Raw genomic sequence first — 16,635 nt, forward strand, 5'->3', positions numbered from 1 at the left:
AGGTAAGCTGCGGACAATGGTATTCGCTGCCAAATCGATCCTCTATGGCAACTAGACCCTGCCGAATGAGGTTTTTTGTAACGAGCTGTCCGCTTGGTATGTCACATACCATCATAGTCCAGTGTAAACGCAAGAAATGGTTGCTGGAGATAGATAGCGCTGGAAAGTGTTCCCGTCCTTTTGACTGAAAGAGCATTTGACAAACCTGACAGGATATGCTTAGGCTCTTTGCACCCTTCTGAGCGGATGCACTCTCCATCCAACTGAATATCTCATGCAGGGACACCTATTGATGAGGGCATATTTGGACCTTTTCCTCCCACCCCATACATATCGGGCGATCTTTAACAGGCTGATTCTCAAGGAACAGAGTTTTGTTGTGATTTCTTTCGCAATTGGTGCAAAACACGTGCCTCTTTTCCGGATAATAGTTAGCTTTGGGACAAACCAGGTTGGTAGGAGTAGATTGACTCTTCAAGCAAACTTCGCAAACGGCATTCGGTTCTAGCCTGTGTGCGATCTCTCGTTTGTCTTTAGCAGAGAGATCATTCAGATCCATTTTGAAAATTGGCATGAGTCCGCTTTGTGACCCCCCCCCCCCCGCCCTTGAGTTTCTTTTGCCGATGTCGCAAATGATTGACCGACTACTGATATTCGGAAGCGACGTGAAATGGTCGACTGAATTCGTATTCGAATGCTGAATGACTTTCAGGTAGCTCTACTGGCTTTTGAAGGCTAGAGAAACAAGCATATGCAATGCCGAGAAGAACATGGAGCAGCTTTGTCGTAGACAGAATATGTCAACGGGATCCAAACGTTCCATTACTAGCAGCTGTATCTGGAGTGGAACCTGATATATTGGACATCATTTCGCATTGATTTTGACGTGCTTTTCTTTGGAATTTTGATCATTACCGGGGTATATATCGCCTGATCTGCAGGCTTTGCTGGCCTTTCGATAGGGTGCAACTAAATCGCCATTCTGTGTTGACGTTTGGCGGTATGGAGGCAATGGATTGAAATTACTGAAAACCCAGGAAGGCAGTTCGGTGATCAGAAACTCCCAAAATTGATCCAGTACAAATGGAGATTACGAATGGAGGAGAACGCGATATTATCGGATGTAGATGCAGGATAAACGTGTGGATGCAGTGAGGCCTGGTGGTAAGGGAGCCGTGCTGGGAACGAAGAAACAAACACCGTTTTGAGAAGCTGCAAGTGCATCAATCGAATGGGGGTTTTGAGCTGAATGTAAGCCCCCAGTAGTAGTTCGGGCGAGGATTGACGGAAAGAGACAGGATGTTGCCGGGACGCGGATATGGTGAACATGGAGTGCATTATGCTCATCATGGGGCCTTCGGTCTTTTTAAGATGGGATGTCACGTTAAGGTTCACCACCGGTAGGACCTTGATGAAGGGCCGGGACCTCGCACACTGCCATGTCCACACGGACCTTCAAGACGTGAGAAATCTCTTTTCTACATGTAGGAACATGAAACTATTTCTAATGCCATCAACTCCCTGCAAGGATGCCGCGGGAAATCCACCACTGGGCTCTTACTGAAGAGCTGGATGCCTTAGAGTTGAATCGTATTGTCGCTTTGGCGACGTGAGGAGCCTTGGGGACGTTAGTGGGCCCGCGCAGAGACCTTTGCGCACCATTTGATTAGCGGTGCTTGGGAGTTTCAACAGACTCTAAAGTCGTACGCGTAAAGAATATTGAGCTCATGTTCAGATAACTGTAAGGAACTGAAAGAAACTTCAGCATGAATTAAGTACTCATTCACTGCGAATTGTTGTGTGAATACCTTTGACACGGCAATATTGCCGTAATATCACTTGCAGCTTGGATGTTAGGACTTGGCGTGATGAGAAGCTCCGAACGCCCATATCTGCTCTCTCGGTTGCACGTTCAATCGCGAAACCGATTAAGAGAATCGAAAAGCCTTCAATAGGACTTTGAATAAACTAAGTTCATATCGTGAAGGGCCTTATGACTACAAATACCCGTAAAGGAGTTAAGCAAAGTGTCTGTCAACTAAGCACTAACGGAATGGCCCTGGGAGTGATGATGTGCCACGCCATGCCCGAGCTCTCGGTGCCCCGCAACGCGTTGGTAGCTTGATCGCGTCTTGCTAAGTGGCATGAACGCGACCATCTCACCCCTCCTAAGCACTATTATTTCGAACCTTGAACAAGTCATCTCGGATGCTGAACGCGCTGCAAGACGACTATACCTTGAATTAAATACATCAATACTTGACAAGTTATTCACCGACATCTCGCAAGACACTTTTCAAAGCTGTCCAAAATGAGTGGTCTAATAGAGAGCATTAAAGCCCACTGGAGTCGAGTGACTTGCTGCGGTTGCGGCAGCGTCTACCCCGAACCGTGTCTCTCCATCAGAGATCAACGATGCGCCAGCCGCGAGGAGGTGCTGACCCTCACGGCGGACTGCGAGGTGGCAATAGCTGAAAGAGAAGATATCAACAATCAAGTGCGGGCTTTCAAGCAGGACGAGAACCGTCTGCACGAGACGCTGGCTCGCGAGGACGCCTACATCAAATCTCTTGAAGCCGCACTGGAGGAAGCGCGGAGTCGCCGTATAAAAACACGTGAAGAACACAATACCCGCTGGGCAGACTTTACAAAAAACTTCGACGGCCATCGAGACACGATCAATAAGTCTGGTCATTTGGTTGATCAGTTGCATGAAGCCATGAGAAGGATGCATGCCCTCAACCCCAGACATAATACGAATAACAGCCTGGAGGATTACGACCAGTCTCAGGAAGACAAAGAGAACATCAGACCCCGGCGGCAGGTTTGCAGTATTCCGCACACTTACTTCTCAAGCGACGTCAATCAGCCGAGTGGGGGTGAATGGGCTCGCATGGTGAGAGAAGGGACGACAAAGGATCAGGCCGTCGCGAGCTGGGTCTTTGCCACCTTAGACGCGCAGTCTGAACTTGATCGGGGAGTTGGTGCCAACGATACATGTAGTAACCAGACATTGTCATCGGCGAGGGGACAGCGGAGAAGAAAGTCGTGCGGTCAACGGCATCGGTATCGACCGTATGATTCTCGATGTTGACATTTGCTCTGGAGTAGCTGAGCCTCTCGTGGATTATGGCACATACACATCTAATACTAGCCTGACATTTGGATCCTGTTTATCAAGCCGCCTGTGATATTACCTCGCCGAATGCGAGGCTGTTTGTTCAGTCATGCGCTAGAGTCCGCTACCACTGGCGCTTTTCCGCCATTTGATGAACACTAACCCTCGGCAACAGCGAGAACATTGAGACGAAGGCAGTGTATGAAGGAAGGCAATTCCCGCTGATACGGTGCGCGCTAGGTAACGGTGCCCGGTCCTCTGGGTTAGCACCCTACCAAACACTTCCGGGCATCATGGAGGAGTTGAGTCCCCCGATGGAAGGACTGTAGGATACACGCGCCATCTTACCCATGATAACGCGTAGAACCTGCGAATTGTCTTACACTCTTTACTCTTTCAGACCTGTCTACCTACTACAGAAATGTGGCTTTCAATGTCTGAGTTTGAGCCAGTGCCAGCGATCAAGTGTGCCCCCCTGTGAAACTCTGGTAAGGGGATCCGTGCAATAACGCAGTAAAACGCGTCGTTCCCTGACGCGTCCGCGTCTGCGAGCACCAGGCCTTTAAACCCCCGCATCCACGCGCTTTCACTTACACTGCTTTTTTTGTCCAGCACACTTTCGTAATAAATACTCAGCCTGGTATTTGAAGTGTACACTCAGTAGAGCAAAAATCTCATTTGAAATCGGGTTACTCCATTCGTCAGGACTACGCAAAGATCAATAAAGTAAGGACTACCGTGATAAGACCACTTAAGGTGAGAGGATCCGCTCCCGTGTTAAACAAAACACAGTGTGCTCACGCCTGCCAGATGCAACCCCTGTGGAAGTCAGAATACGTCGGTGGATTTGCAGAATGGGACCCGACACCATGCAGAGGTTGTGGAAAAAGTGGCAATCACACCACCATCAAGCACAGAAACTGCGCAATGATGGAACTTGAATCCTCCGTCGCCGCGCGGGTCATGACCGATCGTGCTTGGGAACGTCTGGAGCGTATTATCAAAAATGCAGAATACGTGATCGATGAATTTGACGGGGAATGCCAACTGGCAGATGCTGCCGTGCGTGAGATGGAAGATGCCATCACGAAGGCGGAGGAGATAGCAATTTCGCAAGCAGTCCTCGGCCCTCTGCGAAGGGCCTTGCGCAAGGCGCAGGCAACCCGCGACAGCGTTTTGCTGACGCGCATCAACCGGGAACAGATGCTGGCGTCACTGTATAGACAGAGGATGGCAATGTGCGACTTGTTGAACGTGGCAGAGGTTCGTCAGGAACTAGCGATTGAGACGTACCTGACGACTCGACCGACCAGCCGAGACACGAGATTGGAAGCGCCAGGAAGCGCTGCAGCACAAGCGTCGGAAAGGGCGAGGTGGTGGCAGCAGGAAGAGTTTGCCGATCCTGAAGAGCTCGGAGAGGATGAAGAGCAGCGATACCAGTACTTTCTGGATGACTGGAAATATCGTCGAGAACAGAAAATCCGCGACCCCAAAATCGACTTCCTCCGCGATTGTATAAATTCACCATCCCTCGGCCTCCCTCCAAGTTGTACGCGTCGTGCCATGGCACAGGACGAAGAAGACAGTTGGGGTCAGACTCCCACTCAAGTGGCATCCTCCACGCCTGTTCACTCGATCAAGATAGAAGATGAAGAGGAGGAATTTGTTAGGTGTCCTACGCCCGCGTCTTCACCGCCCATGTCTTCACCACCCGAGACGATGTCGAGTCCCCGCAGACTGCTGTGGGGGCATACCAATGAAAGGGCGACACGAGGCAGCGTGAAGCGCGAGGACAGCTCTCATCCGGCGTCCGATGATTCGATAGAAGAGGCGCTGGGCCGCGCATTCAGAAACATCGAGAAGTCCGAAGGTGCTGGTGCTACCGCGGCAACGGGCCGGGCCCGACGAACTACGGGTGCTACTCGGCAGAAGCGGCGGGTCAGGCCGTACTAGAGTGAGACGCGGATTGAGACCGTGAGATCCCCGGAACCTCGGGATGCCTGCGTGGAAGGGTTCTAGAATGGATAGTTTGTACACTTATGACGCTTGTATTATAGCTATGAACAACTTTATGAAACAAAGACCAAGCTCGCTCCGGGACATTGGATTGACAGAAACGGTTGGGAACTTGGGGATCGCCTCATCTCCTCCTTCTCCAACCCCTGACGCTCAAGAGACCCTCAGAGGGGCGGTTCCATCCAGAAACTGGAGCTCCTTACCAGGGGGTCACAATGTAACCGAAAGTGAGAGTCATGAAAATCCCGCCGTATCCGTGTGCCACCTGAGCCACTTTCCCCTATTTGGTAGCAATTTCGGTGGAGAACTGCACATAGAAAATCCAACGTTCAAAGTCAGTTTTTTCTTCAACCCATGTCCTTTTGCTTTTTTTTATGAAGAACATATCCGTCCATGGCTCCATGCCCCCATTCTCCTTTTCTTTGGCTGAGCAACGGCTGGAAACGAACCACTCCCCCGAAACTTGGATTTCTCATTGATGAGACCAGAGAAAGGATGAGCGAATCGGCATCAAAGCCATGCAATGGTGTGGAAACTTGCAGAAAGCTTCTGCAGCCAGGGTTTTCTTGCTCTTCCTGCCGGCAGGCATGGGTACCAGCACCAGGCTGTTGGAAACGAATAGTCTCTTGGGGTTTGAGAGTTTGCTCGAGAGTTTCTCAGCACTGAGCACAGGCATGATGCCATCGTGTGACATGTTTGTGAACGATCTTCAGCATAAACCAAGGTTCGAGGAGCTGTCAGACCTGCATCTGACGGCACAACTGACTCTTGACTCTTTATCCAACACCCAATGACGCATTACGTGTCTGCATACGAGAACCCATACGTATCCTCATGCGAACCTTGGGCCGTTCACCTGGGCACAAATGGAGTCGACTCAATATCGCTAACTCTTCCAAAAGATCCACATACATTCCCCTGGGACCTGGAGTAAAACGGGGTCCTCTGCAATGATGAAGAGGATCGTGACCCCCCGCCACCCAGGTGCTTCCAATTAAGCTGTGAGAGAGAGGTGGTTTCTTTTCCTTCGTTCCCGTTCACCTCAGGACCCTTTCCTGTTCGAATGTCCACCTTTAGACCCCTACCTACATCATCTACAGCCTCCTTTTGACACCCCCACCGGCGGGAAACAAGATCTTCGAACCACCAGAAGGTGAGACAGACCCCGTGCTTGATTGCAGCGGGAATCTGCCCATGGGGCATGTTACTTGGAAATGCCTTCATTTGCGACCCCGATGAGTAAGGCTGAGTGAGCTGACATGGGGTTGAGTCAAGTGCGAACGTATCCGTAACCTCGGAAAAGAGTGTACATTTCCCCTCTGAAGCAGTGGTAGTCCATCCAGATGGACCCGGATGTCTGCCGGAACTGCGGCCACAGCGGCAAGCACATTGACTTTGCGGACGCCCGATGCGCCATCACGGAACGGGATGACGCCGAGCGCGACAAGCTCCAGGCCGACGCCGCCCTGGCCCGGGCCCGCGACATCTGCGAGACGTCGCTCTCGCTCATGAAGCGGCAAATGCAGGAGCTCGAGGACGCCAACGAGGCCATTGACGCACTGCGCGCAGCGCTGGCGGCCGCCGAGGACCGGCGGGAGCGCGTGCGGCGTGACCTCGGCACTCACGGCGACGTGTGCCTGCTCGCACGGTCGAACCTCGAGGCGGCGGAGGAGATGGCCATCTCGGCTGCCGGGCGGTACTTTGAGGCCGGAAGGGCGGTGACCGCGTTGGAGGATCGGGAGCATTTGCGGAAGCAGTCGCCGAGTATTCACGTAGAAGAGGCGCCGCCCTTGCCGATGACTGTGCCTATGGAAGAGGACGACGATGCGGAGGAGGAAGCAAGAGAGAAGGAAGACCGGAGGTGGAAGAGGTCGAATGAGCGGTTTTGCAAGTGGTTGCGGCAGTCTGAGGCGCAGCGGCAGATTATGAAGTCGTCGTGGACTAAGCTGAGGGTTGCAGAGAGGTTAGCTGGGGAGAGCGTCAACGTCGACGTCGATGTTGATGTAGATGTCGACGCAGTTGACGACGAAGAAGATGAAGAGACGGCACGCCGGAAAAGGGTCCAAGCGTGGACTGCAGCACGGAGGCTGACGGACCAGCTTCCACCGGAGGAGGATCCTACCATGGAGACGGAGTACCTTGAATCGGAGCCGACCGATTCCGCGGAGACGACGGAGGAATCTTCTGAGCCATTGGTGTTGGCTCCGGCGCCGACGTCTGCTCCCACTTCCTCCGCCCACAAGACGGGCGTATCCAAGAGAACGCCGGCACTGAGGACAAGGGCAAAGACTGGCAGAGCTGCGACGACGGCGACCGCGCCTGCACCGCAAGCCCCACAAACTGTGCCGCCAAGCCCGGTAAAAGGACGCAACCTGCGGACTGCTCGAAGGGTGGAAAGCCAGACTCGCTCGGAACCGACGCGGCCGACAACGGCTACGACAACAGCGACAAAGAGGGTCAAGAGGGAGCCGAGAACGACATCTGCGGTCGTGATGGGAAAGACGGGAACTACTACCGCTCCTAGCTCAGATGGTGCCGCCGCCGGCCGGCCGGCTGCGAGGACACGGGCTCGGACTGGGAAGACCCCGGCAGCGCCTACGGTAGCGGCAACGGAAACACCGGCGGCAACACGGCCTCAGAGGGCTACGAGAAGGAGGTCGGTGAGGGCGCAGCCGTACCCTCAACCGGGTGCTCAACCGAGATGGAAGTGAGGTGTTTCCATCGATCTGGCCATGGTGGAATGGTGTGGCGGTTGTGTTGAAATTGTGAAGGCCTTGAGGAGGGGGCCGATGCCCTCCTCGTCCATACCCCTCAGATTGAATAGTCTCAATTCATAGCGTTTCTTTTGTCAATCTCTGTACTCCATGAAATCGGTTGTACTCGATGTTTTCTAGTTGCATATGTTGGTTGGCCAAAAGCCCAGTCATGAAAAATGTGGTGATATTTGTTGAGAAAATGAGTGAGAGCCATCTGATTAGATGACCAAAAAATGTCGCCATCGGAGCTACCCATCACGACATAGCGGACCGTCAACTCTAAAAGAACCTCCACACCGAATCCGCACTTCTCGTCTTCTTGAAAGCGCCGTACCATCTACACAGCGGGTACATAATCGCCATAACAACCAGCCAATTCGCCCACCAAACCCAAATGTTACTGACTCCGACCGCAGGCCTACCGTCCATTGGAGGAGGCAGGCCGTTCTCGCGCCCAAAGAGCCCAACGAGCAGCATGCACAAGCTGAACAGAATGACGAGGTGCGTGAGGTAGAAGAAGAGAGCCGACGTGCCAAATACGAGAAGAACGCCGAGCCACTTTGTCGCAACCCGCGGAGGTACCGAACCGAAGATGGCGAGCAGGAAGAACGTCGCCGCGAGAGTGTATGCGAAGAAGGCAAAGTCTGGCGGGTACTTCACGACGTAAAAGAAGGACGCCACGGAAACGAGGTACGGGTTCGCATCTGGGCTCGCCGCCTGATCCGGGGTCCGGAGACATCCTTCAGACAGGTTCCCGATGCGGAGTACACGCGTGAGGACGAAGAGAACGCTGAAGACGAGGCCCGCGGCGACGTTGCCGCATGCCAGCTTCGTGGGCGACAAGGGACGAGCAAGGATGATGCGCGCATAGAGGAGGCCCAGGATGGCAAAGGAGAGCCACGCCAGAGGCGGGAAGCCGGACATGACGCGCGGGCGGTTGACTTCAAAGAACCAGAAGCGCCAAAAGTCGTTTGCTGCCGTGCCGGTCACGGGGGAAGACGAGGCGGCGGCGCAGGTTCCGTGGGTCGGCGACACCCAGTGGTTCCAGCAAATCGTGACGAATCCGAGAACAAGGAGCACGGCGTTGTGGATGTGCCATGAAATCTGTTGGGCGCGAGCGGAAGCCTTGGACTTGGGCGGGTTATCGTGGCCCGTATGAACGAGAAGAGGCGTCCTCTCACTTCCGTCGCCGCGACGACGACCACCTCCATAACCGGTACCTGCAAAGAAACGATCGAGCACGTTAGCCAACAACGGCTCCGTCTCGTTGATAGCGAGCCACAAGAGGCCGACGAGGAGGTAATCCACCGCCAGCGCCACGAGGACCATGTTAAGAAACCACAGCTGGCCCTGCGTCAGCACGAACCCCATGACCGTCGAGACGGCCGTCAGAATGACGGCGCGCATTGCAAAGTGCTTTGCCATCCGGGCAGACGACCAGCCCATCTTGAGGCGGGAGCGGCCGAAATACGCGACGCCCATGCCGAGGAGAAAAGTGAAGCCGGGGGCGCAGAGGTGCGAGAGCATGCGGACGGCGTAGCCAAAGTGGCCGTTCCAGCGCTCGACGACGGCGGAGTCGGATTCTGAGTGGTTGGCGCCGGTGGAGTGCGGCCAGGCGTTGAGGCCGACTACGTTGTGGTCCATTGCCATGAACATCATCAGCAGGCCGCGGAGGAGGTCCGGCGCCAAGGCGCGGGTTGGCGGGGGCGGAGGTGAAGCATCGTCAGCTGGCGTTGGCTGCTCTGGTAGAATGGTCGGCCGACGTCCGTTTGCTAGTGCCCGGAGGGAATCGGTGGCCTTTGGAGCTGCTGTTGACGGCGGCTGAGAGGTGCCGTAAGTGTAGCCGTTGGACGATGTGCTCGGCTCGAGCGTGTTGACGTTGTCGTCGTCAGACTCGGCTGCCGTCACGGACTCTTCATCGTTGGGAAGGGTGTGCAGGGACGTGTCCTCCTCATCACGATGGAAGCCTCTTACGTTGGGGTCTTTGAGGGACTCCCGCAATATTGAAGCAAGGTTGGCGTCTGTCGAAGCCATCTTGCTTGCCGGTTTATGTGGGCTTACGTCGAGAGCATTGAACAATTTTCAGGAGTCTCACAGGAGGAGGACTCAAAGCACAAGAAGGCAAAGGGTACGGTTTATGAACTGTGTCAGAGCTGTTCAACGCCTACAAGGTATGGGAGGATTAGTCAACCGGACGCAGGCTTCCGCCTGACCCGCGTCGCGAGAGGGAGAAACACACGGGCAGAGAGTCCAAGAGGGGGATCTTAGCGTGGGCAAAAAAAAGGGCGACTTCTATTCTGGTGGAACGTCCCGTCGCAGTTGATGACGTGCACCAATTGCAGTTGGGAGAAATCTGGAACTGGCGGAGCGGAGGACGCGGGCGGCGGCTCCGGCACGAAACAAAGACAAGTGGACATTAGGCTTTGTTTTGAGTTCTTTTATCCATCTTGAGAGTCTCTTTCAGGTTCCCCTGCGTCAGGCACTGCATCAAGCAGCATGCCAGTCTTTGGCTGTAGTCAAGTGATGCCATATTGCCCAACTCAAGTTGCTTCAAGACTGAGAGAGCATCTGAATAGGCAAGCGAACAGAACCAAAGACCTTCAATTTGCCCCTCGGTGACTTTTGCAGCTGAGCAATGTGAGGCGGGCCAACTTCAGCTCCGAGCGGCTCAGCCGTCTGAACTTTCCACGCGACATGTCCGCCGCTAGACACCCACCTAGATCCTCAAACTCCGCATACTTCACCAGCGTCGCCTTGGTTGCTGATTTCCATGTTGTTACCGTCCTTTTCTCTCAATAAGGATGAGCACTAAAAGATGTATTCCAAAACCTTCGTCGCTGGGCTTGGGGGCTCTTCTGAGGCGGTGTCGCAGTAGGCCGTTTGTCCCGGTTCACTGGTTAGACTTCCCGCTGACCGCCTCAACCGTGTGGACCTGTACCTGACATGGGCCTGAGAACATGTGGCACCGCATAACGGGCTCTCTGGGCGTGACATGCCAGCGAAACGCTGCATTTGGGGACCTGCCGCAACTCCAGAGTATGGGTTTGACCCGCAAGATCTTTTGATAAGCAGGAATCCGCAAGCCTCTCACAGGTGGCTGGGCTCTGCGTGCAGAGCAGTCGGTTGATCTGATTCTGCGCTGCTGTAGTGTAAAATCAACTCCTCTTTCTCACGTCAGCATGGGCGCCACTAGCAGAATGAAGCTTTGGTGGCGTCAGTGGCTCGTTCCAACAAATTTCGAGCAGCCACAGCAGCTTGGTGGCTGAACACTGTCGAGGTGACGTGGGTTCAATGTGTGGTTCAGTTGAGTGACTCAGCATGGCTCTCTCGATCTGCCAGCCCAGTTCACGAGTCCCTCGGTAAGTCCAAGTTCGATCAGCCGGTTTCCCTGCTCAATAAGCCCTTTTGACTCCGCATTTGGGACATCTCGACGATGTCGCGGTCTCGGATCAATAGGAGTATCCAGAGAACGGCCATAGCCGTTGAGGTCAGCGGACTTGATCGGAGACATGTTCCGACCCAAGTTTCCCGGCCGTCTTCCGATCTGAGAATCCAAAGCCCATCGCGGATGAAGCCACCCGTCCCAATTGAGCATCTTTAAACGTCTCTATTGGCGAAGATATCTGTAGCAGCTTCTTAGCCTGCAAGTCGCCATTGCTATCCGCCATCCCCTCATGGCTCGTAAAATGCGGAGGGATTCTGGAGACCCCATCCGTGTACCTTTGCCGTTCCGAGTTCCGACCTCCGTTGCGCCCCCACCTCCAATTCATCCGCGGGGCATCGTCGCGGGGCATTAAATGAACCCCCAGACCATGATTAGTTGATGTCAAGGAGAAAGCTGGGACGAGAGCAATTGGTTGAGACGATATTCTTATTCAAAATGTCAGACAAGACAGATATCGAAGCTATACTCAAGACTTTAACCCTTGAGGAAAAGGTGAGGTTCCTTGTACCCTCAGTAACATCATATTGCTGACCCTTCCTTGTTAGATTCGCCTCCTCGCTGGCCGTAACTTTGTCGAAACCGGCGATGTCCCCGAAAAGGGAGTACCAGCAATCAAGGTAAACTCAGCTCCAGGGAGTAGACATGGGAAGAGCCCAGACTAAAATCTTGATTTACAGACAACAGATGGTCCCAACGGCACCCGCGGCGCCGCAATAGACGGCAGTACAAAAGCAGCATGCTTTCCCGCCGCCTGCAGCATAGCAGCGACCTTTGACCGGCGCATAGCCCGCTCCGTCGGTGCCGCCCTCGCCCAGGAATCCAAAGCAAAGGGAGCGCGTTGTCTTCTAGCTCCAACAGTCTGCATCCACCGCCACCCACTAGGAGGGCGCAACTTCGAGAGCTATAGCGAGGACCCCTTCCTTGCAGGCAAACTCGCTTCAGAGATGATTCAGGGGTGCCAGAGCCTAGGCGTGAGCGCGACAATCAAGCATTTCGTCGCCAATGAGCAGGAGACTGCGAGGACGACGGTGGACGAGACGATTAGTGAGCGGGCGTTGAGAGAGATCTACCTCAAGCCGTTTGAGATTGCAGTGAAGGAGGCAAAGCCTTGGGCAATCATGTCTGCTTACAATCTCATCAACGGGAAGCACTGCGATTCGAATGAGTGGCTGCTTAAGGAAGTGCTTCGAGGGGAGTGGGGATGGAAGGGTCTGGTTATGAGCGACTGGGGCGGAACTAACTCCGTAGCAGAGGGAATCAAGGCCGGCATGGATATTGAGATGCCTGGGCCCCCGAGGATACGCAAGCCCGCGGCTGTCCTCGAGGCCGTGAAGAACGGCGAGGTAACCGAGACCGATATCGACGAGCGCGTACGTACGATCCTCGAGTGGACGGAACAGCTCAACGGCTTTAAAGACCCGACCATCACCGTGGAAAAGGCTATTGATCGCCCCGAACACCGTGCCTTGATCCGGGATGCTGGCGCGCGGGGCATCGTCCTCCTCAAGAACGACAGCAATATTCTCCCGCTCACGAAGGAAAAGGTAAAAGGCAAGAAGATTGCCCTCATCGGCTACGCCAAAGATGGTCTCGCCCACGGCGGCGGCAGCGCAAGCGTAAATGCACACTACAGACTCCCGCCCTGGGATGCCTTCCACGAGGCCCTGGGCTCCGACGTGGAGTTCACATACGCAAAGGGTGCCCACAAGGAGCGTCTTCTCCCGCCCATCACCCACGATGGCAGGGTCGGCACGATCGTCGGTCTGGACGGACAACCTGGCTTCAGCCGGGTATTCTACGACTTCGGCAAAGAGGATGCCAAGCCCGTCTCGGTCTTAAACAGCTACACAAACTCGGCTTACTCCCCGCTAGGCTCCCAGGAGTCAATGTGGAAGACACTTGACATCGTTGGAGATTTCACGCCTTCCGAGACGGGATCGCACTACATCGCCTGCTCAGGCATAGGCCCGACTCAAGTCTTCGTAGACGATGAGGTCGTCTTTGAGCAAAAGGGAAACTGTGCAGATCCTATGGGCGCCCTATTCCAAGCCGCCAACGAGCCGCAGACAAAACATGCCTTCACGGCAGGCAAAACCTACCGACTCCGGATCCACAGCAAACCGCCGACCAAGATCGGTCTTGAGATCCTCGAAGGCCGCACAGGTGTGCGAATGGGTTTCGGTCTGGAATCAGACCGCGATGCGGACCTTCAGGGCGAAGCTGCGCGGGTGGCTGCCGAAGCAGACCTTGCTATCGTATTCACCGGACATGATCCGCAGTGGGAGACAGAAGGCCGCGATCAGGAATCGTTCCACCTGCCCTACGATCAGGATGGGCTTATCGACGTCGTAGCAAAGGCTAGCGGCGGCAAGACGATCGTGGTCAACTCTACCGGCGTGGCTGTTGCGATGCCCTGGCTTCACAAGGTGTCTGCTCTGGCGCAGTCGTGGTTCCCAGGCCAGGAGTGCGGCAATGCCATTGCTGATGTGCTCACCGGTGCCGTAAACCCCGAGGGCAAATTACCCGTCAGTTTTCCCGCCCGCGTTGAGGATGCTCCCGCACACGGAAACTTCCCTGGCAAGAGAGGTGGTGATGGAGTACTCAAGGTCGAGTATGCTGAGGGCGTATTCGTTGGATACAGGCACTACGACCGTGTGGCAAAGGAGGTCCTGAACTTCCCCTTTGGATACGGTCTCTCGTACACAATCTTCGAGTACATAGGCTTCCAAGTGATGAAGAGCAACTCTGCCAGAACTGAGCTTGACGTCTCGGTGGAGGTATCCAACACGGGTGCCGTCCCCGGCGGGGCTGTGGTACAGATATACGCCGGGCGGACGGAGAGGTCGGCGGACACGCCGGTCAAGGTGCTCGCGGCGTTTGACAAGGTCCGGCTGCAGCCCGGAGAGAAGGCTACGGTCAAGTTGGCGATCTCCGCAAAGGATTTTGCTTCATTTGATGAGTCGGCGAGGGAGTGGGTTCTCGAGGCTGGAGAATACAGTTTCTACCTTGGCGAGTCTGCGGCAAAGACCTTGCAGACTATATCACTCAAATTGGAGAGAACCACTTACCACAGATAGTGATAATGAGGGAATCGAAAGAGTTGTTCAATTTAATTGACGTAGACCTGGAACTTGTCTATCCGGAAGGATGGAAACGACGCTTTATTTCATGTGGATTGAGTCAGGCGAGTACTTTAGACATGATTATGGGCTTCTATCCGATCGAGTGCTGCAAGGCGACAGTACATTGATCTCTAGCTTTTCTCCACATCTACCTAGAAATGAGATTCTTAATTCGCGGAGATAATAGGAATAAATCAATCATATCGTTTCATCTGCTATTCCCTCCGCACTTGTATGTATTGTCGCCTTGCAGCACTCAATGGGATATATTACATGTGGAATAAACTTCGGAATCTCATCAGATGGCATCTCAGCGCGTTTTCTCCGCCTGACAATATGCAAGGACCTCATCATTTGATCTCTCCAATCCTTTTTGTTTCTGAGCATCTTTTTAGCATTGACTTTTTGGCCGGGTGTTCATGATTCACCTGGCGTGATCCGTCCAGTCCCTGCGGCCGTTGAAGGATCCGTCGCCAATACAAGTCATCCACTTCACGTGTTGGTTCATGCGATGCGCCGCAACGTTTGCCCAGGCCTGGTGTTCGAGGTCACTATGGCTAAGCCGGCATGCCATAAGTGTCTCTTCTTCTTCAATGTCTTCGTCTTCCTTGTTCTCATCCTCCTCCTGTTCCTTCTCGAAGAGAACAACCAATTGACCGAGGCCATTCAAACGTAGCTTGGGTGGCTTGAAGTCTGGGAACTCGCTCGCCGGCGGGCACTTGCTTCCTCCGACACGATACCAGATACGCGCAAGCTCTGTCGCATACGCTGCATCCATGCGGGAAATCGGATCGCCATCGTTGGCGAAGGCGAGCATGTTACCTAGAAGGAAGTTGCTACTGGTATAGAGTTTGGCGAGGCGAGAGTCAATGTCGGTGTTGAACAACGGAGGACAACCAAAAGTTACGCAAGAGAGCGTCACTTTTCTCGAAGACAGGTCTGTGCCATGCTGTTAGTCTGGTACGCTGTTCCAGTATTTCGGGCGTGGTCAAACCACGACCTGTTCATGCTTCAGCCCTTACTTAGAATCTGACGGGTAAGAACATAGCAGAACAGGAGGCATGCAACGGCTCCCCCAGCAGAATGGCCGGTGAAAACAATTTCGATCTCCTGGTCCTGCGTTTGGTTCTCGTCTAGGGCAGTTTTTATCTGATCCACCAGACCTGGAGCGATAGTTCTAGCACATTTGGCGAACCCGCGATGCACTTTCGGCGTTGGTTTCAAACGTGACTCGGGGATTGTCTAGAAAGTCGAAGTCAGTTCCAAAAATCGAGCTCGTACAATAAGCCAGCGGTTGTAATTCCTGGTTGGTAGCTTGAGGTAGTAATTCGCTGTACTCACCACCAAGTCAGGACATTCAACTAGGTCGCTATTCAAGTTGACCAGCCAGTCGATAGAACTTGAACTCCCTCTAATAGCAATGACTAGTGCCTTGCACCGGGATGACGGATCAGTCGGTACGATCTCAAACAGAGCAGCGGCCTTTCCCGAGCCGTTTCTGGTGGGCTCTATCCAATGCCTGTCTTTGATGGTATATCCCAGGATCTGGGGAACAACCTGGCCCGGTTCCTTCCCGTAGACGGCTTTTGAACAGAGGGCAGCAATTTGAATGATACGGGCAGTGTCTTCCGTGCTGGTATGGTGTAGATGATCGTCAGAACAAAAAAAACACCAATATTGTCTCGCAAGATTCGAGGCGCCGCTTCTCGGCAAACACACACCTTGTCCACTCTACTGCAGGTAATTTCACGGATTCTTGGCCCCTAGAGACTATGTCGCGCAAGTTTATTGCACGTTGTGCCCTTACTTTCTTATTCTGCGATTCCCTCACAAGCCCTGGCCGAAGCAGACACAATCAGCATCACACCAGCCGCTGAAGATGGGCCCTCTGTCAATCTTACCTAAAAGATCTGAATCGCTAAAGTCTTCGATCTCGTTGAGCATCGTAGCTACTGCTGCCGAAGCACCAGCCAGAGTCATAGAGTCCATAGACCCAGCCAACTTCCCTCTCGCCTAATTTTTCTTGGCATCTGCTGTTAGTGAATGAGTGAGCCTACCACCAAATTACTAACAGCCGAAAACTCTTCACCTCCCCTTGCCGGAGCCCGCATCCGCGATGGCCTCACAGCCGCCGTCGGGCACCGGACTGATGTCGGCCGACCAAGCCGACCCCGAACC

At 54.0% G+C, this 16,635-nt stretch overlaps 7 protein-coding genes across 7 annotated transcripts; 4 read left to right on the forward strand and 3 right to left on the reverse strand.

Annotated features, from left to right (window-relative positions):
* Positions 1–619: 619 nt before the first annotated feature.
* BDZ83DRAFT_634751 (uncharacterized protein) lies at positions 620–1,299 on the reverse strand. Its single transcript, XM_060509125.1, has one exon. It carries the CDS (start codon positions 1,222–1,224, stop codon positions 1,054–1,056), a length of 171 nt encoding a protein of 56 aa, XP_060360632.1. The 5' UTR covers positions 1,225–1,299; the 3' UTR covers positions 620–1,053.
* Positions 1,300–2,175: 876 nt separating this feature from the next.
* Positions 2,176–3,127, forward strand: BDZ83DRAFT_634753 (uncharacterized protein). Its single transcript, XM_060509126.1, has one exon. The coding sequence runs from the start codon at positions 2,312–2,314 to the stop codon at positions 3,092–3,094; it is 783 nt and encodes a 260-aa protein (XP_060360633.1). The 5' UTR covers positions 2,176–2,311; the 3' UTR covers positions 3,095–3,127.
* A 615-nt stretch (positions 3,128–3,742) lies between these two features.
* Positions 3,743–5,299, forward strand: BDZ83DRAFT_42329 (uncharacterized protein). Its single transcript, XM_060502993.1, has 2 exons — positions 3,743–3,874; positions 3,929–5,299. The coding sequence occupies exon 2, from the start codon at positions 3,929–3,931 to the stop codon at positions 5,069–5,071; it is 1,143 nt and encodes a 380-aa protein (XP_060360634.1). The 5' UTR covers positions 3,743–3,874; the 3' UTR covers positions 5,072–5,299.
* A 779-nt stretch (positions 5,300–6,078) lies between these two features.
* Positions 6,079–8,007, forward strand: BDZ83DRAFT_42325 (uncharacterized protein). The gene is made up of 2 exons (XM_060502992.1): positions 6,079–6,287; positions 6,410–8,007. The coding sequence occupies exon 2, from the start codon at positions 6,478–6,480 to the stop codon at positions 7,843–7,845; it is 1,368 nt and encodes a 455-aa protein (XP_060360635.1). The 5' UTR covers positions 6,079–6,287; positions 6,410–6,477; the 3' UTR covers positions 7,846–8,007.
* Positions 8,008–8,169: 162 nt separating this feature from the next.
* Positions 8,170–9,621, reverse strand: BDZ83DRAFT_679890 (uncharacterized protein; the record flags this gene model as incomplete). Its single annotated transcript, XM_060511192.1, has 1 exon — positions 8,170–9,621. Exon 1 carries the CDS (start codon positions 9,547–9,549, stop codon positions 8,170–8,172), a length of 1,380 nt encoding a protein of 459 aa, XP_060360636.1. The 5' UTR covers positions 9,550–9,621.
* Positions 9,622–11,770: 2,149 nt separating this feature from the next.
* BDZ83DRAFT_587324 (glycoside hydrolase superfamily) lies at positions 11,771–14,412 on the forward strand (the record flags this gene model as incomplete). The annotated part of the gene is made up of 3 exons (XM_060506027.1): positions 11,771–11,827; positions 11,881–11,952; positions 12,013–14,412. 3 exons carry the CDS (start codon positions 11,771–11,773, stop codon positions 14,410–14,412), a joined length of 2,529 nt encoding a protein of 842 aa, XP_060360637.1.
* A 267-nt stretch (positions 14,413–14,679) lies between these two features.
* BDZ83DRAFT_634760 (Alpha/Beta hydrolase protein) lies at positions 14,680–16,506 on the reverse strand. Its single transcript, XM_060509127.1, has 5 exons — positions 16,359–16,506; positions 16,179–16,293; positions 15,799–16,090; positions 15,480–15,699; positions 14,680–15,396 (listed from the first exon to the last, which is right to left on the reverse strand). Exons 1-5 carry the CDS (start codon positions 16,444–16,446, stop codon positions 14,882–14,884), a joined length of 1,230 nt encoding a protein of 409 aa, XP_060360638.1. The 5' UTR covers positions 16,447–16,506; the 3' UTR covers positions 14,680–14,881.
* Between the last annotated feature and the right edge of the window lie 129 nt (positions 16,507–16,635).

This window comes from Colletotrichum acutatum (assembly GCF_030867785.1).
Source record: "Colletotrichum acutatum strain CBS 112980 chromosome Unknown BDZ83scaffold_114, whole genome shotgun sequence".
NCBI classification, from domain to species: Eukaryota; Fungi; Ascomycota; class Sordariomycetes; order Glomerellales; family Glomerellaceae; genus Colletotrichum; species Colletotrichum acutatum.